The following is a 25288-nucleotide window of genomic DNA, read 5'->3' as shown; positions in this document are numbered from 1 at the left end:
TCTCCGCGCGTGGATGGTCGGTATTTGTTCGTGACGATGCGATATTCAGTCTGCAATTCGATCGCGTGCGAATTAGGGTCGCCGATAACAAAAAAATCGACGACTCGCGGCAAACGAGGAGAATTTCGGACAGCGGCGGCGTTATTGAAAGAGTTAATTAATCTGCGGGTCAGAAGGACACGAATTTAATTCACCATACGAAAGGTGGAAAACGAATTTCACTGAAATGCGTCCTGTGGACTTTGATGGCGCAATGACGCGCTGTTAGCTTGGGTGATGCGTGAAATGCAGCGATATCGATTGACGTACATGACGTTTAATGGGTCAATGGATCTAATTGATGGCGTTCTGCGGTATCTTCTACGATATTGCGCTGAGAAATATGTAGTCAGTAAGAAATTTGACAAATCTAAAGGGAACGCATAAAAATATTTTTTTTTTTATTTTATTAAACTTTCTTTTGTTAAAATGTATAAAATTATTATGCTTTACAAAGTAAAATAAAGTAAAAAAGAGTAGTTGATAAATTTATAATTAACCGACAATTGCGAGGTACAATGTTAAATAAAAATTTTATATGAAAATATACAAATGCAGAAATAGAAATGCAAAAAATTATTATATTAAATTAAATATTTATGTTAAAAATGTTATTGATGTAATTTATGTATTATATTTTACACACAATAGATGTGTATGTTAAAAGTTCGTTGTATATATGTGCAGAGATAATTATGATTATTATGCGCAACTTTGACGGCGAAACAGTGAAACTAATTTAATTATTTTTTATTGTAGCACTATCTCCAACGCTGGTACTTAAAGTTGCATGACTTCGAGTTGATCGTAACCACGCCCGGATCGAGATCGAATTTACCTAATCAAGTTCAGACGAAGCTTGAGTACTTGATAATTTTGACGATATCGGATAACCCATTAACTTTCCACCTAGTTCAGGTTATCCGAAGAGATATAGATCATTCATGCGAGACCACACCTTATCTGATGTTCCGCTCGTACGTTTACACAGGGAAAAATTTAATGAAATGAAATTTATAGGAAGGTTTTTTCTTACTCATTATTTTACTCAATCGTTATGCCGCATCGTTCTGTAATTTGCTTCATATCTTAACACCGAATTAAAAGACGCACGTTGGAAGTGACGGTTCGAAATATAAGCGAAAGATAAACGATCATAAAACTATGCTAATACGTTCGAAAATTTGATGGAATAAAATGATTTTAACGTTGCACAGAATTGTGGTGTCGTTTTATATGTGTCATTTCGTTAGTTTACTCGACATGGTTGTGATACCATCGGATCGAAGAACGCGCGTCGAAAGTGGGTATCGATGACAAGCAAACCAGATATGCCTGCCATGTATTGTACCTAGTATCGATTACAACCACGGAGAAAGCGTCGCGCGTAGAGTACTGGTACGTGCGCAACTAGCAGGTACGATAACCATCGACGGTGCTCGCGTGCATTCGCTCGTCATGAAAGTATCGGCATCGCGGCCCTTTGTGCAAGGCTGCCGCGCGAATCGACTGTCCCTCGCATGCCACTTGTTGATGCGAACAAGCTCGAGCGAGCGGTTTAAACGCGTTGCAGATTAAGCGCACGCAATCGCACCAGATACATCTCCCCGGAGTGCAAAAATCTTTTGTACAAGTGATTTCCAGAGCCGATTTCAGAGCCGCATCACAACCCGCAGAGCGTATGTTATTTTCGTCACAATTACAAACAAAATAATTTATCAAAAAAAAAGCCAAAAATATTTGCTGGATAAAATGCTGTAAATAAAATTAAGGGTTTAATATAAAAATTTATAAAATATATCAAAAGCAACGTATGATGCTTTTAAATTCTTTGTTTGAAAAATGCAATAGTACTGTATGTTACATGGAGCAATCTATGTGAATTTTATGAGCGTTCCAATTTTCCGTATCGTATATCGACAGCTTTCAAAGTACTTAAATGAATCTCTCGCGTGTAGCATTTATCGTGTTCGGTAAATCTTTTACGTATTCAGTCACCTTCTTTCGTTCACCACTCAACATCAATGCCGCCATTCACGCGAGCTATTCAATGATATATCTCTTTCGACTTCTGTCGCCCCAAAGAGGGACATCGAGCGACATGGAGGGACACGAGGGATCCTGAGAGCGTGGCATCACTAAAGAAGCACAAATACTCGCGGCGTTCGTGGAAGTAGCCGTCAACATTTTTCGTGCGCCCACACTTCTCCCTTAAAGTGGCTGAAGGAGACACTCCTGCGAGGTTTAACACGGATGTAAATGGAGTCGTCATAGAAGCTTGGCCGTTGCTTAGTTTAGCGTTAAACGCGGCCATCTGCGTTTCATCTCGCGTTCATATTTAACGTAAATTTTTGCAGTAAATAAGTAAAGCACGTTTAAGCTGGAACAAAATTACGAGTTGGAACATTAGCATAATCGAATAAAATTTGTCGGCAAAAGTGCTCTAAATTCGTTACTTTTACGATCAGTAATTATTGCGAATTTAATAATCAACCTTCGTTGTAGATTTCGATTGTCAAGTTTCCTCAGAGAGAATATTTTTGCATTAAAAGCATTTATTGTGCTGCGCGACGAATATATCATGCTTTGAATATTAATTAATTATTGATATAAATGAATTGAGACGAATTTTCTCTATGTCGCTGCGGTTCTGTTGACAAAGATACTTTCATACTAATATTTCGTACTACTCTAATGAATGCGAATATCTGACGAGTTATGTATGTACGTATATTAGATACCGAGAACGTCAAATGCGCGCGAGCTAATAAGCAATCCGCAAATGTAATTAATTAATGCGCTGTCTCTTCGTTAATGCATGAGTTCTTCCAGGCGTGTGTGATTTTAACTCGTTACCGAAATAGAACGAGCGCTCGTGAATTATAAATGACGATCGATAGTCCGTGCGCGCGATAGAATGTCTTTCCGCGAAATTCAACTTCTCCAATATTGATGTGCACGTGCATATCGGATGAAAAAAAGGGAGGGAGAGAGAGAGGAAGAGAAATATAGAGATGGAGTTAGATCGATTTGAACGTCGAAAACGATAATGCGTCGCATAATAAATGCGAGAGGTGGCGAGGGAGCGCACGGCGGGGCAAACTCTCGGCGACACACGCGATTGATTTATTAGATCCGACGATGTGTGTTACGCGCATTAAGGACCGACAAACACCGGCTCTAATCCAATTAATCTGGCCGTGACGATCGTGATTTCGCGTATGGCTGCGCCCGCGCGCGCGCATAAGTGCACGTTACACCGTGTCGCGCCGCGCGTAATTAGTTTCATTAACGCTACACACATGTATCGGCGATGCGGCCACTTCGGTTAAATAAGCCTAGGTTCGTGTTTCGGCTTCAACAAGTGTGGTCGCAGCTGCGAACATGTCGTAAAACTATGATTGAAGTGAGTGCTCCGCTGTGAAAATTACATTGACGGCGAATCTCTGATCGCAATCGCCGTTTTTCGCATAAATAATCAAAGATGGAATAATTAATTAGTAAAGATAAGTTTGCTACGCGTCATAAGATGGTGTGGAAATAAATTTGCAAATGCCTTTTTCATTTTCTCTCATTTAAACTGTGACTTGTTTTAATTGATCATTATCGACTCGTATAATGGAAAGTTAACGAACGATCCTTTCAACTTAATTATCTTACTTTTGCATTTTTTTAAATTATTTTTCCGTTCTTCTAATAAGATTGGAATTTCAGTCGCATACCAACATGTAAAAGCATGTGAATTTCATTATGTTTCAACGAATTCTCGATACGTCTATAGAGTGATTCATGTTGAGTGGGTTGTTAATCGATAAATATGCAGTTCGGTATGTGAATTTTGATCGTGAGTACTTCAAGATAAATTGATTGACATTGCAACTTCGTTAAGGACAATACCAAGTGATGTACACTGTATGTTGTCCCCGATAGATTATTTAAAAAATAGATATGAGAAGAGTCGATAAGAGCTGCATCGACGAGTAAACCATTTTTTATTTGCGTCGATGAATATTGCCATATTTGTGTACGCGAGATGAAATTTGTATCTCGCCTACCTAAAAACTACGGTCGGTTAGTTCGGTATTACGTTATGCGTTATTATAACTTCGTTCGGCACGAAAATCAGATTTTTACGTATCGCGATATCATCGTGCGAGGATCGATACTCGCATTTTGTTTCACATTCGACCGATATAAACGTGTAAGGGCGGTGTGGCATTCCGTAAAATTTCATCACTGTCGATCGCCGAAGTTTTCGCTAATTATGATGCGGACGCGCTAATCAGGTTGGGCTGCTCATTTGCCGACGAATTAACTTTGCTAGAAAATTACCGACACGTCCGCTTTGCTACGTATCTATGCGCACATTGCGAAAAGCCTGTAAATTTTGCCGTACAATTTCCATAAATTATTACTATGCCGATCGAATTAGCTTGTTGGTTCGTAATCACATTCAGATTTATTCATTGACAATCTGATATATTCGCTTTGTCAAATGATGCTGCAAAATCTCGCCGGATATTTTGCGCGCCTATTATTAGTTTGACTTCAATTAAAGATATTTTTGCGAATCTATAATTATGCATATATAATGACACATATTTAATTGAACTAGATGCATATAGTTACATATGACTACCCTAATTGTTTCACCGCGTATTGCATATTATACTAAATGCAGAATAAATGGCACTAAAATTATCATTTTAGATTCAAGTAATTTATACAGTAAACATTCACATTTGCGTAATTGCGTCATATTATTGCAAACTTGACTTTCTTTTTCAGAAGCAAAGTGCAGATTTTTACATTCTACATATTTAATAACAATTTACTGTAATTGTTTTTAAATTAATGATGACAATTGCTATGTGAAAGAAAAATATTGTTATTGTTTATTCAATGTGTAGCACATTCTGATTAACTCTGCCTTAGTGCTTCCGGCGATGAATCCTCGATTTGAATGATTAATTCGACATTTACGTTAATCCGCACTCTCGGATCGGATGGATGTAGTTTCACAAACAATTCATGGCCTGCGGTCTGCCAATTAATGTAAATCATGGTCAAGGCTTATTACTCACAAGCTGTCTGTGAAAAATCGTACTGCGCAATTACAGTGTTGCGAAAAAAGCTTTATTTTTGCAAATGTTGAAGTTGATAAAAATTATTAGCATTTTGTTTTGCAATAAAATGCAACAAACACTTTTATCGGAAAATTATTTCCGATCCCTGGACGCGACACAATACAATACAATTTGTATTCTCGCTATGCATTTTGGTGCTTAATATGGCTGTCCGATTCCCATCCCGACATTGAAATGCGAAATGGCATATTAGGCAAATCGTATTCAGCTTCAAACGGTCACATTAAGCGTTAAATGTGCGATGAACATCGTTCGACGTATACATAATGTAATTTACACTACATTGTATTTTCACGTTCCAAGTTTCAAGTTTTGCGAATTAATTTACGTGGCACGATCCAAATCCCAAGTGACACGACGTACGCGCGGTATTCGCGGCAGTGTAATGGAGTAGAAAGAGGCCTGGGATTATTTCGACTCCATACAGATAATTAGCAAAATGAGAAGAACAACGGGACGGAATTGCGGAGCTGCGCGGACATGCGCTAGCGTAACTTTTTACCGAGACACCTCGCAAAAGGGGGACGCAAGCGCGGCTGATACACTAGATGGCTCAATTTGGCTCGGCTCTTTCCCTGAGCTAACACGAGGGGAGTGCAATGCTATGTAACGCGAATGTATCGACGCGAGAAATCCACTTACCTAACTCGATACGCGATTCGGTACCTCTACGTATCGAGTGACGCCGCGCGCCGTACATCGTTCGACTTACGCGAGGCTCGTTTCCACGTCACCCGATATACACCCGAGATCCCAACAGCAGACACACTCGATTCCCGCAATTGATTTTGTTAGAGTAACACCAAATCGCGTTCGATCTTTTGATTTTTAATTCACGAAAGTAAACGTCACTCTCTTATGATATTTAATTGTTACTTTATCACAGCATAGAAGCATTATAATTTAGATTTTAAAAGATAAAAGGGGGAAATAACTAAATTTTATATAGTGCATCATAATAGACATCATTTTTATATATTATTGTGAAAATATTATATTATAAATAAACTCGTTATTTTGCAAATAAAATAAAATGGGGTAATTTTATTTATTTATTTATTTTTTTTTTACTTTTTTTTTTTTACTTTTTTACAAATATATTTTGCAATCTATTATACGTTTGTGAAAATAAATTTTTATTTTTATTATGTTTTATTTATATATAAAGTGTTTACAATTTATAATACAGTGTGCGTTACAATTCTTTCGTTTATTAAATACTAAAAATACAAAGCTAACTAAATTTATATTAATAATTGATATTTAAATTAATCAATATTGTTTCCTGTATATAATCATATATACATTTAAGTATTTCAGTTACATATATATGTAAATGTTTTACTCGCAATAGAAATATCGAGCATCGATGAGATTAGAAGCAACACTGATATGAACAAATAAAACTCAAATAAAAACTATTTCAGTTTCAACGTGGAAGCACGGTGGTGTTTCTGCAATCTCTTGTTCTTTTCTTAGAGATGCAACGAACAATATATTACCTCCGCGTAGTAAATGAATGAGGCAGAAAGAATTCTCTCTTTTCAGCGCACCGGTGCAAATGAGACGCGGGCATATTTCACGGCGCGCCGCCGTTAAACAGGGTTATTACGCGGAGTGGGGCTTTGAGGAAAAGATCTTGACGTGCCTTCGGAACACCCGCGCACGGTTTACCCGCTGTTTGTGAATCATTTTTCAAGGGGAGGCTCCGTTAAAATTTCTACACTTCCGCTGCTGACCGGCGGGCGCCGCGCTCCACTTTCCACCGCACAGCGTGGCGTTTGTACATTATCCGAGGAACTTCGTCAGTTATGAATGACGTTCCGCCAAGTTTCCTAAAGACACGACGGAGAGTCGTCCGGAGAAGGAGCGATCATAAAGAGAGAGTCGGCGCTGAACTAAATACAGCCGCGAAATAACTTGCTGAGAAGAAACACCCGTTACAAAGAATCTACAGTAAATAATTTGTTTCCCGTTTTTCTCGCTCTTTACTTCGTTTATTTTTTCCCCCTTTATTTTTATTTTGCATCGGAATAACCAGCTCGTTTCTCGTCATTTTCGCGAAATTTAACGCGGAATTGCGCACACGCGGTATTAATGCAGCGCGCGTATTCCCCGGGAGAGTAATGCGCGCGCCGGCGGAAACGTATTGAAAATAAGCGCGCAGCGGAACAACCGACGAACGCTAAATTATTTAGCTTCTGTGCGCGTATTCTCTCCATCGAAGAGCGATTCTGTCTGCGGATAAACGTATCGAAATCAAATTACGTCATCAATAATGCTCGTTCCACTTGTGCTTCACGGTTGCGACTTTATCGTGGCGCGAATCTACGTTTACTTCAGCAAGTGTTCTCGATTATGCAGAGTGTGCTTGAATTTTCCCGATTGACCTAGAATCAATTCGACGCTTAATATTTGTTATTTAAATTGCGGATCTCTCGCTGAGCGTTCCGTTTCGAACTTGATTCCGCGAGCGTGATATCGCGCTCGCTCGGCGAGTCGATTGCAGTGATTCGATCGATACCAACAATCACATAGCATTTCTTTGTAAATAATAATTTTGCTATCTGCATTTCCCTGATCTCTTTCGTTTGTCGCGCGAGACGCTGGTACTCGTGGCGCGATAAATGCCGCGATCTGATTTGTGAACTAAAGTTTCCCCATTTTATGCTACGCTACATGTTTTTAGGTATTCCCTGGTGAGTAGCGCGATAGTGTCTACGTTTCTTCTGGCAATAAACTTGCGTCCTCCCCAACACCTCGTTCTCTCCTCCCGGACACATGAAACTTCGTGTTACGGAAAATATACTTCGACGTGTAAATCTTACTTGCGCGCAATATAGCATTCTGCGAGGCAAATAACGTACCTGAGATCCTCTTAATGTTCTCTCCACGACTCGTGCGATATCGTCCCGGAAAATTAAGAGGGACCGGAACCACCGGAGAAATCGGGGGTGAAACGATACGATCTCGCACTTATTTTCACTGATTAAATTTCAATAATGTGTCATCAAATAAATTCTGCTTTTATTCTTCTGTTGTTACTCTCTCACATTTTAGTTTATCTTAATTATTTGGTGAAGTTTCGAAACAATGCCTTAATATTTTACATTTGATTGCACCCGAGAGTGGAGAATACATGCCGGTCAATGCACACGCATCGACGATACATTCCAATTCCGTTGAGAGTAATCTCTTATTGAAAAGATCTACGTGATTACGGTCGCATGTTTAATTTAAAAGCAATTCAGATTGCTTTAGAGATTTGCTCTCTAGTACGCTACAACTGATCGCATCCCGGTCTTTTCGCATTCTCTCCCCGTAGCACTGCACCTGTACGTAGTCGTTCCGGGCTCGATATGCCGCGTTATCGAGCGTGTAATTCCCTCCGTATGAGCGGACGCGACGTTATCGAAAGAATCTAACGACCCGATTCGCCCGCGATATCGTTGTGTCGATGTCGTGGAAAACGTCTGTTTTCGTTCATCAATGATGTTATAAAAATTTTTTGTGCAAAGAGTATCGATGGCCCTTTTTATCGCATTTCTTCTTCATCTTGTTTACTTTATTTGATTTAAAATGCTGAAAAATGTAATTTCTTAAATTGTTTCGATCGTTTATCAAAAGTGTTTTGCACTTCTAAAATGTGTAGATATTATTCTCAAAAGGGATTGTATACATTTCGGATTCGTGAAAAGAAATAAGCATTTAAAATTTATCCGCTAATATATTTTCTTCTTATTTTATAAAGAAATAAAATAGGGAAGAGGAAGAATTATATGACTTTAAAGTCTTCTGTAGTGTACTTAATTCTTTTTAGATAGCAACTGCATCCTCATCGTATTCTTTTCTTCCTCCTCTCCAAGTCACATTGCTAACGAGAGACACAATCGAGAGATACTCCCGGCTTCTCGGCCTCCGACTACGGACGTGTCGCGAATCCGTCATTATTCGCGGGGATCCCTCTCGGACAAGGAAATATCATCTCTCGCCTGTCTCGTCCAATCGTTTGTTACGTTTGTTACGGCTCTCAGAATTCGGTCGGAGAGATACTTTTCCCTTCGTTAGTTTCTCCCGCGCCGCGAATAATTACTCGCTGAGACGCTGGGCTTCGAATTCCCAATACCGTGTTATTGATCTTGTCGGTTTCTCGCGAAAAAGCGGGAGATAGCATCTATCTCGGTGTTTCGCGCTTCCTCGAATTCCCTAGAAATAAACCGCGTTCGTTTTTAGAGAATAATTCGAAAGTGACGCGTGACCTACAAACGTCGAATCAACTGTATCTTATTCAGTACTATTTTAATTGTTCCCTCAGGCATCTCAAAGCCCTTTACAGCTACGGTGAATCAAATCCGTAGTTTGTAAACTCCACTTTGAATATAGAATCGTATCTAAAGTGGATACAATTACAAGTTACGGACTTGATCCATTCTAACTGAAGATTTCATACATCCGAACTAACACTCTTCGTATTGGCACTATAGTCGTCCGGATTATCTCGGAAAATCAGTTTCAGTCGATTTGAATTTTTCATTCGCTTATTTTTCAGCGGCTACGCTGCGCGCTTTCTTCCGCTCTCTTTTTCCTTCTCAAGCTTTTCCGTCCAGCTTTTCTCTTCCGCGAGCTCTCGTGGGATTATCTTACCCAAGAAGAAGCCATGTGTTGTCCCAACGAAATTGAAGTGCACCCGGCAGGCTCGGCTAACACGACGTAGACCGCGCGTAAAGGGACGTTCGCGTAGCGGTCCGAGAGCAGTAAGAGTTCTCCACAGGCTGGGTTATTTTTCGCAAAGCTCACCCTGCGCGTCCCATTGCGCGCGTTTTCCGATGTAAATCGAGACGTGTCGAGCATACGTAAAGGTCTGGCTCTTAGTTTAATAAAAGAGGGAAACGTTCTTCGTGTTATTAAAAATGGGATAACATGCAGACTTTCACATGCAACGTCTAGATTATTATTTATGCATCAAATTAAATTCTATAGAATCGAGAGAAAGTCTGCTTGTTTCGAAACTTTTCAATTAGAAAGTTAATATCATCTACCTATTCATATTTAATTAAAATTGTTTATACTTTAAGTTCTATTTAATTGATTGACAATAGCGACGACAGCAGCATCACATTTGAAACTCGTTCAACTCTAAATTTCCAAAGTCGAACTTTTCGCAACGAGGTTGTTTCGTAAATGGGATTTGTTACGGCGATCCGCGAATTAGGGCACGAGATCTACAATATTTATCGCGTCGCGCACACTTTGATGTTTTTGCGACGCCTATTATAAATTGAATGTCCTCGGAGATAAAACTTCGTCCAATCTTGCGGTTTCACGGCGTTCTTTCGAGCCCATGCATGCGCTCCGCCAACGGTGGTTTAATCATGAACGTTATTACGCCCGGAAGTGCAACTTTCCCGGTGTCTAGCTGCAATAAAACATTGTAGATAACTTACGTTGATGGCCGGGTTGATAGTCTCATTCATTAGTTATGGTTGATCCCGTAGTTCGAAATCCCCGGACACTTTCGTGTGTATGTATGTGCGCGTTGAATGAAACCGTGGCGGGGAGCTGCAGGAGGGCCGTTAAAAAATAATGGCCTAGCTCGGGCTCGGCCTGCGGTGCCACGGCACCCCAGACACGTGCGAAACTTTAATGATTCTGAGCGCGACGGGGCCTTACCCCGTGGCGGCGGTCCCGGCGTCCACTTGTGTGGCGTACCGCGCGCGATAATCCATACTTCCGAGGGCGAGAAGAGTCGATGGCCGCCAATCGCCGCGATCGCGGCGATTGGCACACCGCTGAGAGGTCGGAAATTAGGTCTCCCGCATGTGGCACGCGTGCGTGGTTGACGTGTATTCGAAGTAACGGGACGGGACACGACTCGTACTGACTGCGTGTCAATAATGCGTTTCTTAATCAAAGTTGAAATGATATCCCTATCTCCCGCACCGACGTGTTACAACGTTTCGAACGCGTGTGTACGTTTATTTATTAAGATATATTTACTTTAAAATGAAAATAAATATATCTTTTCAATACAACTTGTATTTGTGTTAGAATAATTTTATGAAATTTTTTTGATGTTTTTATTACAAAAAAATTCGAACATGTTCTCATACAATTATTTGAAACTTCATAAAATTAACGAAAGTAAACACGAGAAGTAATTATATTAAGTGCTTTGAATTTATAAAGCCAGCAACAAAATGTATTTTATTTCAAATTTACAATTTTGTAATTTTCTAAAATATTAAGTGCAAATTTGTTATCAAAAGTCATTTATTTTATAAAATCACTGGCTTAATATATTCGATAGAATTGTGAATCTCATTGAATTACGAATCAATGATTTGCGATTTTTTGGTCGCTGATGACAACATCCATCCAAATACAGCTGCCAATCTTGAGTAAATCAAACTGCTCGCCATCCACATCATTTAACCATAGCGCGCGTAAATCGTTTCGCGTCAGTAGAATTAACTGACAGAAGATGCACAGACGTCGACCGTGATCGACATCGACACGCAGGAGTGGCCTGATCTTAACATAGAGACGATCGTGCGTTTAATTGCCATTTCACGAGCCGTTCCGCCTTTCCTGATAAGCAATCCGCCCACTAGTCACGGACATTCGCACGCCACCGTTTACCCGGCGAAACAGCGCCCGAGCACCTCTTTCTTCCAGGGCGCGTAATAAATATACCCCCTTCTCATTCTACACGTTGTTCCGTCCTCGCCTTCCGATACCCTCTCGCATGGCGAAAGCGCTTTCCGGAGGAAGTTCGATCCGTGAAGTTTGACGGGGCGAGTCGTAACTTTGAACGCGTTCAATATTTTCGAATCGCGGCGCTTGCCGGGCGGTCCGCAGGAACTTATATACGTGATTTGTAGAAACGGCAAACGGAAAGGTAGGTGGTGGACCGAATAAATCGACTTTGGTCAATTTTTTAGCATTCGGCGAACAATCCTAACTCTCGGGAAACTCTCTTCTATGTAGCTGTATCTCTCGGCTTCTTGCTGAAATATCGGCTCCCGATTATCGGTTTTATAAAGATCGTTATTAAATTGTAATGAGCTGGTAATGATGAAATAATGGCCACTCCACTTATGAAAAATATGAGTATTGTCATTATTATCAGTATTTTGCACAGATACTTCAGACAATTATTATATACGAAATAATTACTTGTGCGCCAGACTGATATTAATTAATAACGAATAGAAATATTTGCAATAATTATTTGCGAAACGAAGCAGCATTTCGACGCGATGGATTCAGCAGTCAGTGTACGTATTCCGTGGTGCAAGTTTTTGTGCTCCGCCGGCAGCAGCGTGAAAGCCGATACATGTCCGTGGCTTGTATTTTGTATCGGCTTTCACGAATATCAGGGCGCCTCTCGTTGCTCGAAACTTGACGTTCACCGCAAATGGCTGGCAGATGCGAAGTTCTACCATTCGCCGATGAGACGACGGAACAAAAGGAGCGGAGCGACAGAGAAAAGGACCGAGGACGAATTTCCTACGGTAATGGGGCTCGTATTGCGTATCCGTTCAATCGGAGATTTTCATTGATCATATCGAAGAATGACGTTTCTAAAGAATCGGTTTCTATAGGTTTCTATAGGTATTGCGAGAGATCTCGCTGTAAATCCATCGAAGATATATTTAATATTGACAGTTCACATAATTGCGAATTGTATTATCTTGAATAAAATTTTATGTACATTATTACTATTGACATTCCGAATAATATATCGAAAATGCAAAGGCTTCAACGATCCGCGATTCCGATTATTTTTTCACAGTTTTTTCGCCAAACTTAATCGATTGTGACATAATTGATTTCCGCGCGGAAATCTAAAGTCAAGCTTAATCACTGACGTTTAATAATATCTCGACAGACAGTCTTATCAAATCTTTCCCGCCGGCCAATTATCCGTTCGTACGTTTTCCGCGCCGTGCTCGGTCCCGACACGGCGGACAAATCTGTCGCGAGCCGAAATCCCTAATCCGTCCCGCTTCCGAATCGCCCTGGAATCTTCAACTTTGCGCGACGTGCGATTGGAATCGAACAGCTAATTTTGGAAAGCGATAACCGAGTGAGCCCGGAGTTGATGGAAGTTACGGGACACACTCAGCCCGTTTAATTTCGAAGGCAATCAGAGAAAGAGGATAGGTGGTGGTACCTCTATCTAGCTACCCGTCGATCCATCGCGTGTCCACTCGGCCAGCTCTCGCTCTCCCTCCTTCAGTACACATCATCCTCGCTCGGTCTCTCCATATCAGCTAGATGCCCATCCATCTGGGCTTCTTCTCTCTCGCCCCGGTCAAACGGTACGAATGTAACGCCCGGCAACATGACGTTAATTCGTTTCTACGGCAAGACGTATGATGCTTCCGATAATGGTCTGTTTCACTATTGCGTCCGTTTATTGGCAGTGCACTGCTGCTATTGCCGTTGCTGTATCTCTGACCTAAATTGCATGCACCGGACGCAGAGTCGCGCTCTTCCAGTCGTCGAAATCGATTGACATAATCGATCATTGAACTCGGACGGGAAAGGCAAATTTAATGCGCGCTTTCGAGAAAATATTTTCTATATGAAGTAGAGTATGTATAATTGAGTGCGTACATATTCAGATATGGCAAATATAAATGATTGAAATGTCACATAACTGCAAACATTTGTTTAATAATATTTAGAATAATCGGTTGGTTGATTCTAATTGCTATTTAACAAACGCTTGTGTAATTATATAGTCGGTAGTCAACAGTAGGTGCTTGCGACGCACATATATATAAATATATATATATATATATTATATGTATATTATATATATATATATATATATATTCGTGAGATATATATATATATCCGTGACTCGAATTACATAAATCTGGCAGAGAGTGGTTCAGCGGCTGACATTGAGTGGCAGTTGAATGCGCAAAGCTCGGAATAATTATCATTCGTATCCCAATAAATGAGGTTCAAATGGAGGCATTTAATTACATTTAAATATAGTGCAATTAGCTAGATTATACAACCATTTGTTGTAGCGTTCTTCAAATCACACTGTAATTGAAATTCTGCTCGAGTTGATGAACAATTTAAATAATATATACGCATTAGATTTTATTGCGTAGTCCCGAACGTGTTTTGTCCAGATCTCGTGAAAAACATGCCAGCAATATATCATACTTTGCAATAATAAAATAGGATTTTTTATTTCGAAAAATGCAACCGTTTTAATCGTTGCATTTATTTCTCGCTCTCTGTTATTATGATTGAAAGCATTCCTATCTCTAAGTCTGAATCACGGACGCACAAATCCGGTCATTCGCATTGAGTGACAACAGGATATAGGATCGTCTGATAATTGCTCTTTTAATTATACATCCTGTTCCCGAATCGACAGATCGATAACACTGGAATCTTGTAGTCGGATGAAGCTTTAATTAACAATTCGTGCAATCATTATCCGTCTATGCCCGCGCATAAAGAAAGCAATTGAATATACCGTCTATATCTAGCAAAGTAGAACGAATACTTGGAATAGTTTTACACTGCTTTCAGCATTCTTTATGAATAAAGAACAACTAATGGGCATTGAGAGAAACATGTTAAACGCGATTTGCTTATTATTATCGTGAAATATCATTACTGCGAAATATTTCTGTTTTCGTGTGTCCTATGAGACATTGATATAATATATCTAATAAATCCATACAGCTCCTTCGCCACGTTGCATATACTGCATGTCGTCGACGGCAATGCAGTTTATGTGTACGACCTGAATTGCATACACCGTATTCGAGATTGCTGCGATCGGCATTGATTGCTCCGGAAATTCCTGCTTATTACACTCGGGACCTGGCGGAGCATTCATTAATGTTGCGCTTCGCAAATATTAAACATGATTATTTCCTTGTATGCAGCGTTTGACGCAAAAAATCGATATAGGAAGATTAGGAGATTTGCGCAAAATCGATGAAATAACGATGCGCGTCATCGTGCCAATTCTCCAATCGCGCTGCTGCTGCTGCTGCTTTACGCTCGAATTCGATAACGAATTTTACACGTATTGACAGCGAGAAAACTAGTAAAACGTCATCAACCGAGCTTCGCATCGGCGATCGATGGATAATTAGCGAATAATAGAGGCGGGGGCTCCTTTTTTTAGCCGGGCTGCGAAGTTAAGGGAGATTGCTCACGGTTGATTCGCTAATGATCGATCGGCATTGTTCATCGGACTCGCGGTCAAAAGGAAACTTATTACGGTTTATTAAGGCCGACTTCCGGACCGTCGCGGAAAGGACGGTCGGGCGGGCCGTCGGCAATTGGCTGTCACAAAAGGAGCGACGTCGATGACCGTCAGGCGACTAATTAGATGGAATGAGATAATTTTTCACTTTTTGTTTCTTTTAAAGCGATAGAATAGAAACTGATTCCTAAACCCCTTTCTCTGTTCTTCTTTTTCCAGGTGCAGAGGATGTGTTCAGGTTTACGGGAAACGAAACGCACACAGACTACTTTCGGCTCGTGCTCAGGGACGGGAACTATCTCCTGGTCGGCGGAAGGTAAATAGAGGATTCATTTGGAGCGAGTGCTTTAATTAAAGGGCCGCTCCTTCTTCTACTACTTCTTCTTATTCCTTTCCCTCTTCGTCTACCCCTCGCTTCTTCATATCCTCTTCGCCCTCTCGCCCATCCATCTCCCGGCGTATCATTGCGCCGCTGTCTGCTCAAGCGCGTGTGATTGACGGTGATCTCAAGGTAAATCGAAACGTGTAATCCCTTCTATATATCTCGTGTAAACTCGTTTTATCGCGTAAATTGAATACTCGTCCACGAGTATTTTTTTAATCCGATCCATTCGACTTCTCCGTTGTCAATATCGATCAGATATTTAATTGATACATTTTGTTTAGCGGTATGTGAAATATATATTCGCTAAATCTGGTTCAAGAGGTGGATTTTTTCGTTCCGGTAATTAGATTATATTTTAATTGTACGCTGCTCTCTAACATGCATGGATTTTTGGAACAGGGATAATGATTATTTTAATCGTAGGAATTAATTAGAAATAAATCAGTATGGATTCGTTTGCGTATCGTTTAATAATTACCAATTTCCTGTTTGATAGCGGTATTGCTAATCGCGCCATAGGCAGCCTTTAAAATGCATTATTAATCAATATCGTATACAGTTTCAAGTTCTATTATTATTTTGTTGTATAGTATGCACTATAGAGAGGAATCAACGTGTTTAAACAGATACACATATTCGAACGAAAAATATCTTTATAATGGATAGAGTGCGTTGCAATTTATATGCTCTGCTCATTGAAAGGTAATAAACAACCAATTTTCGTCCAATATACATAATTATATCCTTATATAGTATTATATTTGTAATGAGATAATTAATCATGTCAAACACAACAATAGATGTCACATTATCGTGACTGTTGGACCATATTCAATCGATTACCGACGAGCGACATTCGCGAATTAAATTCTCGAATCTTTACCGTCCGCAATATTATAACATCATAAATATAATATGTAATATGATTTCGTATAAATTTTCATTATAGAATTTCATATAAATGCCGTAATTATATCTGTCAAGGAGATGTTTACGATCGTATCAAGATCTAACAAAAATGCGATATGATATAATTGCAGATACAAATTGCTATTGTAAGTATTATTAATTGTTTGTGCACAAAAGCAGCCTTTAGATACGTCATTAGGAAATGTATTCAAACGATTCGATTGTGCTCCCAGTTAATCGATTAGCGCGCTTTACTTCTTCCTTTTTGTTCCTTCGTATTCTCGGACGTGTATACACAAATAAATAGCTATTCATATCTCGTATGCGCCGAATGCGCGCTGTTCCAGCGTTAAAATCAGTCGGCAAAAGCGACGATAATCAGGTCGTACACGGATTAAATGCATTGTACGTGAATGAACTCTGATATATATCCAGGCTCGTTCGTTATTGATCGGATTATACTAATTGCTCGGTCGATTTGCCAGTGCCGCCGTTGCCACCGTGTATACACCGTCGATGATACGAAAATTTGTTTCTTGCTCGTTATGACGGAGTTACGGGATATAATCGTGCATCCTGCGGGATGCCTTGTGACTATTTCGCGGTCGGCAAAACCTGCGATCGGCGCAGCCGACGTACAGCCAGCGAACGTGAAGAGGGATTCCTTCCCCTTTAAAGTGCTTCTAAGCATACGGCGGGCTGTTTAACGAAGAAGAGTTAACGATCGACTACCGAAACTTCAAACATCGCTTTCTCAGCCAAACCCTAGCTAACCAGACAACTTCGTGCTTCGGCATCGATATCTACTTTAGGCATCTAACTTCGCAACTTAAGAAGGTCTTTTCTCCATTTAACACGCACTAGAATCCTTTGTTTTCCTGATACTTGTAACAGTCCATTTAATAACATCAGAATTTAGCTTTAAAAATATCAAATAAATATAAAAAAATACCACTGATTGAAATAAAATTTAAAATTTATATTTCATTATCTTTAATTCAATGACCTTTACGTTAATAATTATGTAATTATCGGCAAATATTGGCAATAAAAGAGATTAATTATTCATTAGATTTGTGCAAGAGCTTAAAACATTTCTTCCAGCAAAAGATCTTTATTTTAAGTGAAAAATCTCGTACAATCTCATTTCAGAAATCTGGTGCATAATCTCAGTCTAACTGACTTGACGGAACAGCAGAGGCTGACCTGGTACTCGACAGAGAATGACGTGAAGATGTGCGTTGTCAAGGGCACACCCGAGGAGAACTGCCAGAATTACATTCGCATTCTGGTGAAGACCGGGCCGAACAATCTGTTTGTGTGCGCCACTAACGCCTTCAAACCCATGTGCCGCGACTACACGGTGCACGCGGGCAACTATTCGATGGAGAAGGAGAAGGGCGGCCAGGCGAAGTGCCCGTACGATCCGCAACATAACAGCACCTTCGTCTACGTCGACGGTGAACTCTACACCGGCACAGTCGCCGATTTTGCGGGCATGGACCCGATCATCTACAGAGAACCGCTGCAGACCGAGCAGTACGACTCAATGAGTCTGAACGGTGAGTTAGAAAGCTGATTCGATCGAGTCGGTTCTCAGCCGAATGATTGATGACGCTTAATGATCGTTGATTTACATTGAAAGTCGGCAGTTAAACTCTGATCGCAACTCTGGATATCAATTTTCATTTTCGCAGCACGCTTTTACGCCATTAATTCGACACGGCGACAAGTGCGATTCGAAGTCGATAGTTAATGATCGAAACTCTCTGAATATTAATTTTCATCGGAATATTGTAGATAACTGCTAATGCGTGGAATGCGATTTAAAATATGTAAAGAGGAAATATTTTTGTAAGAGAAAATTAATAATTTTTCTAACTGTATTTTAAACCTCAAAAAAACCAGATTTATTCTAAATGAATTATAAATTGAAGAGTTTTTTAACAATCGCTCGAACTAGCTCAATTTAATTAACCGTTCGGTGTTTTCTCCGTTCTTCGAAAATAGCGAATATCGGGAGCAGAGCATTTCTGCAAATAGCGATTTTGAGACTTAAGAGATCAGTCTACGATTAGATCGAATTAATTGACTAAGATAGATAGCTTATAATCCGAGATCCGATTAATTCAATCGTTACTTTGTAATTGCAAGGAATTGTAGCGAAAGACCCGTTTATTCGTATCGTCGGAAAGTTTGCGCTTCTGTATCGACACTCAGTCTCGGCGCTTTGCGAACTTTGCATTTCCAACAATAAAACAATAGTCGCATTTATCGGAAGTATCTGCGAGTAACTTTACGAGAAACGAAGTTATCGACATTCACATTATTCAGAAATCGAATGAGAAAAGTTTAGAATGGGTGGACTGTGATTAGCCGATATTAGATAAACATGATTAATAAGCCGCTAGAAATCCGGGAAAAAGAGATTCTTGAATAAGAAGTGAATAAAGTTGGGGCAAACTTTTCCAACGTACAATCGACAGGCGTCGCTTATGCTTCGCATCGTTTGCCAAATTGCCGTCAAGGCTATTACATCTCATTATCGTTCTCACGTGCAGTTTTAATCACGTCGTTTTATCGCGCTCACCAACTTCTGGAATGATCGTATTAATATCCCGGGACGACATAATTATTATCCATTATCGACCTCGTTACGCCGTCGTCAAACGTGATCCCTCTCGGGCAGAAGGCAACCGCGCCGGGGCGAACGCGTGTCTGGCTGTTTGAAAGTCGCTCCCGCATAATACATATCCGTGTCCATTAAAGTTCAACTGCGAGTTCGATTCAATATTTACACGCCAAGTTCGGCCGGTGCCGGCGTCGGGTCGACTTTGAAAATCCGGCGCACGCTCCGGGAAATTATTCAGAAATGTCATGTGATCGAGCCACGACCGTGCTCTCGGTGTCTCTAATCCACACGGTGTAATTCCGAGATTAACCGTGCGTGTACGTGGTTCTCTAAGCTCCCTCGTTGTACTTGGCCCAAGATTATTCCACGGATCTTCCGAGCTTGTGTAACGACGGAGCTGTGCGGCGGCCCCCCGTGTGCCCATCGGCTCGAAATTTGCCCTCGAGATTGTAATATGCCCCCGATGCATCGTAATACGAACACCGTATGTATAATAGAAGCGCGATAGTGTTTAATGGAGTAATTATGTGATTTTTAACCGGCGAGACATTTCCGTTGATTAAATTGTGTTTGACTAGCTGGAAGAGAATCGCACAATATCTCGAAATTACGCAATTTCGCAATTTTATTTTCGGCACGTTTCGTAAAATTTGTGATACGCCATGTGTTTTTATTTCATTTAGCGAAACTTAAACACGATTTTAATTAACTCGATTGTAGACATGACAGATTTTTATCGTACTTTTCGAAGCATTCTGATACACGAATATGATTTTTACGGTTATTGTTCGCCCAACATTACTACATTTGCGCGTCGCGTACGCGCGCGCGGAGCCTTTGTGGATTTAATAAATTAAAAACTGGTTCTCTCGCGGCGCGGCGTTACGCCACTGTGTATTATATGAAACTTCAAAGCACCATCTTCGTCGTTGCGGCGTTAAAATTGATACGTCACCTCGCTCGAGGCGAAGACGGCGCGCGGCCTCCAGTCCGCCGGGGTATTTTAATTGAACGGTGTACGAGAGCGCTAATCAAGTTTCTCCACCCGTTGGACAATATTGATTTTCTCCGCGTCCGTCGAAAATTCAATTCTACCCCGTCACCGTTCCACAACCGTCCCCATTCCCTCCGTCGGTTCCTCCGGCAAATCGCGAATCGAAAATCTCCGGACGGCAGCGCGGGGACGCGCGCCGTGACGTCTGGAGAGGAGCATTTTTCTAATCGGTCTCGGTGGGATGAGGTTGGGAGGTTGAAATCGGGGAAGGCGATGGAAGTGTTTCCCTTTCGGGGAGGGCGCCTGCCTCGATCTCTCTCCACCGCGAATTTTCTGCGGCACTTTGTCTCGGCGGAGGTGCAGTTAAACGCGACGCGAGGTGGAAAAGGAACCGAACGGGGAAGGAAGCGAAGAAGGAAGGAAGCGGACCGCCGGCGACAGATAGAGAGAGACGGGGCCGGCTAGAGGAGCTCTCCCGTCGAGGGGTTGGGTAAAACGAGGAGAATTTATGGGGCGGAGAGCGACGGGTCGTTCGGATATACCTACGTGGCACGGCGAGATTAATATTACTTTATGAATCCTAAGAAGCTTATGAAAACCCTGTCAAGTTAATAAATCGATAAAGTTTTCCCACTTTATCGGGCGGCCGACCGAGACGGCGGAACCGCGACGGTTTTACCAGGCGACGGCGTTGAAATAACCGAGAGAAAATAAAAGGGCTCTTTTACGCGTAGCCGGCTTATTGACGATGGAAGTTGCTCGAAATACGCGCGTGTGCGGTGATACGGTAGCGAGACGAAAAACATACTCGCGAGCTTCAGCTCTCTCGCGTTCGTTATTCTACCTGCAAAGGTAAAGTCATCCGCGCCCGTAGTCCCGCGTACATAATTTTCGAACATTAATAACGGGCTAATACGTCGTTTGTCAACGTGAGTGTCTTGATGCGCTTAATCGTCGTAATTACGTTCAATTAATTACCGCGATTGTCGAAATTAATGGCACAATTAAGAAAAGCGTTTGTTAACGTAAATAACTGTACTCTCGACGTCATTAATTTTTTGAGCCACTCAAACGCATGAGAATTAATGCCCGTCGTAATGCTTCATGTGGAGACGGAAGTTTTTAAATAAATCGCGGCGAGACTTTTCTCCTTATTTTCAGGCTATATGAGCGTTGTCTGGTTTATTACACACCATCGATTGCGTTCCAGTACGTGGTTATTACGCTCATTTATTTATAAGGAAAATTTACGGCGCCATTTACTATCGCCACGCGCGATGGGCAATGGTGGTTAATAATAATGGCTACATATTCTAATTGCAGCACCGAACTTCGTAAGCTCCATGTCCCAAGGAGATTTCGTCTACTTCTTCTTCAGAGAGACTGCTGTAGAATATATCAATTGCGGCAAGGTAAGAAATCGCCGGCGATTAATCGTTTCCGCACGTCACTTACATAAACTTTAGAAGAATGGAATCACGAGGCGCACTTTTATATAATTATTTAGTTCTTACATAATACGAAATAATACCGTGTTCCGAAAGTTTCAGCTTTATGAAGCGCGGTGACGTAACAGCGCGACCATCAAAATCGATCATGCAATTAAGGGAAGCGATACTCGTTTAAATAGTATTACTCCGTCATTACTGCCTCATTTTGGCTCGTGAGATTTAATACGGGCTGTGCCGTGCGTTAAAATAATTTTTGCGACAAGCGAAATTTCGAATGGGAGCTCGTTTGCGACTATAAAAGTCCCATCGTCGACATTTTGTCTGCTGAATTAGCGCATGGCCAACGGATAACAATGGAATAGAAGAATAGAATCGCGCCGGATAAGATTAAGCCCCGGTCAGAGTCTGATAATACGCACAAAAGTTTCGCCAAAGTTCGCAGCCGCACTGTTACCTTCTCGGCAAACGATTTTTAACGTCCGGTAAGACGATTACTTCTCTTTCGTCCATCGTTTCGCATTGAAAATCGGCTTTTAAAGACTCGTCACTTCCTCTCTTTCACGTTACACGCGGAGAGAGTCTCTCAGGCGAGCCGCGCCCGCAACAGCCGAGCGGAAAGTTGTGAGCGTCGGATTCATTGCGAGCGAAGCTCAGGTCGGGCTCGACTTATTGTCAAAGGCTGCTTGCGCGGAGCCGAGCTTTCCGTGCTCTCTGATAATGACGCATAATTTTATGGCGAGCGAAGGATAAATCCGGGCGGATCCCGGACGGAGAAAAAGTTGGGACGCGATATTATGGGTAAAGATTGTGCGACTCTTCCTGCGGCGAATGTCGCGGAGAAATTTTATGCGACCCAGAATAAATTTATAATCTCGACGGGGCATAATAAATTATTCCGAGGTCTTCGAGATCTCGCGCGCGCGCGCGTTTCCACTCGTTTTATATTCGTTTATGTGCCCGAGTGTACCTCGCGAATTCTATTTTAATTATGGGTCATGATAAATTCTCCGCTAAATCGCTCGCGTCGTTTTACCCCCTTTTGCATGCTCGGGAACATTCTGCGAATTATATTTTCTCGAAAATCACGCCACGAGACCCCGTATGTTTCGAAAGAAGTTTCACGCAACGCTTTTCGCGACGTTTTACGCTGCCCGAAACGTGCGTGCGTGTCACTATAGTAGTATAGTCACTTAAAATCTAAAATTAGATTTTTTCAGTCGCCTGCCCTTCTTCTACGTGACACATTTTTTGAGAGAAACGCAATTATCTCGCCTTACACTTTCTGCTATGAAATTTTACGAGACGCAATTTTCACATTCGCAGGCTGTGTACTCTCGCGTTGCGCGAGTCTGTAAATACGACCGGGGCGGACCGCATCGTTTTCGTAACAGGTGGACGTCCTTCCTCAAATCGCGTCTCAATTGCTCTGTCACCGGCGATTTTCCGTTCTACTTCAACGAGATACGTAAGTAAATAGATGTACGTGCATGCGATACGTGCATTGTATACACTTCTGGTCTGAAAAGCCACAAAATAATTTTTTGGAATTTTTTAAGAAAAAAGAGATATCAAAATGTGATTTTTTTATAAAAAGTCACTTCGCACATATATTTTAGATACATAGAATGTTTAGAAAAAACAAAAAAAAGCAATTCTTTCAATCCGCCAGACTAGAACAGATTCCTCCAGCCCGGTGTCTGACCACACTGCATCCACTTCTACTTAATCTACTGAAATTTACAATTTTATGAGAAATCTATTTTTAACATCTTACAATTTATCGATACTTGCACATTTTATTATTAGTAGTTTTCTCACAAAATTAAACTATTTCTGCCAGCTATACGAAAATATATTTTCCGGATATCGCAGAATCGACGACCGAGTTGATATCGGGCCAGTACGGCGGCACGTCGGCGCAACTCATCTACGGCACATTTACGACGCCGGTGAACAGTATAAGCGGCTCGGCGGTGTGTGCGTTCTCGCTGCAGGATATCGCCGATACCTTCGCCGGCAATTTCAAGGAGCAAAGCGCCATGAACTCCAACTGGCTGCCGGTGCAAGACACCAAGGTGCCGGATCCGCGACCCGGTCAATGCACCAACGATTCGCGAACGCTGCCTGATCTGACGCTGAACTTCATCAACACACACTCGCTAATGGACGAGTCGGTGCCGAGCTTTTTCGGCCAGCCGATTGTTATACGCACCAGTTTCCAGTAAGTGGATCGCTCGAGCTGAGAGCCCAGTCGATTCCGGCCAAAATCCAAATTGAACGCGAACGACGCGCTCGCGGAGCCTCGCCGGGCTTTTATCCACGCATCGCTGCGTCGTGTGTTTTGCATCGATGCGAACGTAGTTTACGTTGTTGTATGCCGATAGACACTTTTATTCCTGCTACATCTTTTTTTTTCTCGTACAACGAATCATGACATGGAAATTGGCCTCTTCGCTTGTTAATTCGTCAACAACACAGGCCGGAAGACATCGATAACGTTCGTTCCGTTGTTTTTCAGTTACAGATTTACCCAGATCGCCGTGGATCCACAAGTGAAAACTCCAGGCGGCAAGACTTACGATGTTCTCTTCATCGGCACGGACAACGGCAAGGTGATCAAAGCGGTGAACGCCGAATCGGCGGACTCTCACCAGAAAGTCAGTCCGGTCGTTATCGAGGAGATACAGGCGTTTCCGCCGACGGTGCCGGTTCGCGGCATTAAGGTCGTCCGAGCCTCGCAGGCGGGCGACGGCCTCGAGGACGGTCGATTAGTCGTCATCGCCGACAGCCAAGTACAGGCGCTCAGACTCCATCGCTGCTACAGCGGCAGGGTATTATCCTGCAGTGAGTGCGTCGCATTGCAGGATCCGTACTGCGCCTGGGACAGTACTGATAACAAATGCAGAGCATTGGTCGGCCCGGGGGTGACGGACGCCAGCAGATTCTTGCAGAGCGTCGCAACCGGCATACACGCGGCCTGCCCGACGAGCAAGAACATCAATAAGGACGCCGGTAACGTCGGCGCTATCTCCACCAATAACAAGTTCCCAGCGGACTCGATGATACCGAACAAAGAGAGCCAAGGCGGTGAGATCATCAATATCATGCACGACGAGGAACAAGCTAATTCAGGTACTCGATGGCTTGTTGATCGACGTGAGGAAATTTTGTCTTTCTCCCGTTTGCACCGTCGCGTTATTGAATTAATGTTTTATCACAGGTCCGGAAGTATCCGCAGCTGATACTCCTCTTCCGCAATACTCCGTGGAGACTCTGGTGATGGCCGTAGTAGCCGGTGCGTTAGCCGCATTGTTCGTCGGCTTCGTGGCCGGTTATCTGTGCGGCAGAAAGTGTAGGAAAGACGAGGACGACAATCTACCGTATCCGGACACGGAGTACGAGTACTTCGAGCAACGCCAAAACGTAAACAGGTAGGACATCTGCTTCAACAGAGGAATAGACACAGCAGCCGAATAATT

General features: G+C 41.9%; 1 protein-coding gene across 5 annotated transcripts in view; it reads left to right on the top strand.

Moving 5' to 3' along the window:
• The window catches only part of Sema1a (semaphorin 1a), a 213984-nt gene that overhangs the window by 178860 nt on the left and 9836 nt on the right, over positions 1-25288 (top strand). For 4 of the 5 annotated variants that reach the window (XM_067355990.1, XM_067355991.1, XM_012362217.2 and 1 more), the window contains 7 exons: positions 15658-15754; positions 17885-18294; positions 21682-21770; positions 23133-23274; positions 23682-24030; positions 24328-24941; positions 25030-25240. In XM_067355990.1, the coding sequence (XP_067212091.1) occupies positions 15658-15754; positions 17885-18294; positions 21682-21770; positions 23133-23274; positions 23682-24030; positions 24328-24941; positions 25030-25240 (1912 nt within the window). The remainder of the gene's footprint in view (positions 1-15657; positions 15755-17884; positions 18295-21681; positions 21771-23132; positions 23275-23681; positions 24031-24327; positions 24942-25029; positions 25241-25288) is intronic. The other variant, XM_067355992.1, reaches the window with a different exon arrangement.

Source organism: Linepithema humile, chromosome 5, assembly GCF_040581485.1.
Source record: "Linepithema humile isolate Giens D197 chromosome 5, Lhum_UNIL_v1.0, whole genome shotgun sequence".
Classification (NCBI taxonomy): Eukaryota; Metazoa; Arthropoda; class Insecta; order Hymenoptera; family Formicidae; genus Linepithema; species Linepithema humile.
Note: the sequence above shows the minus strand (reverse complement) of the source record. Positions and strands in the feature narration are given on the sequence as shown.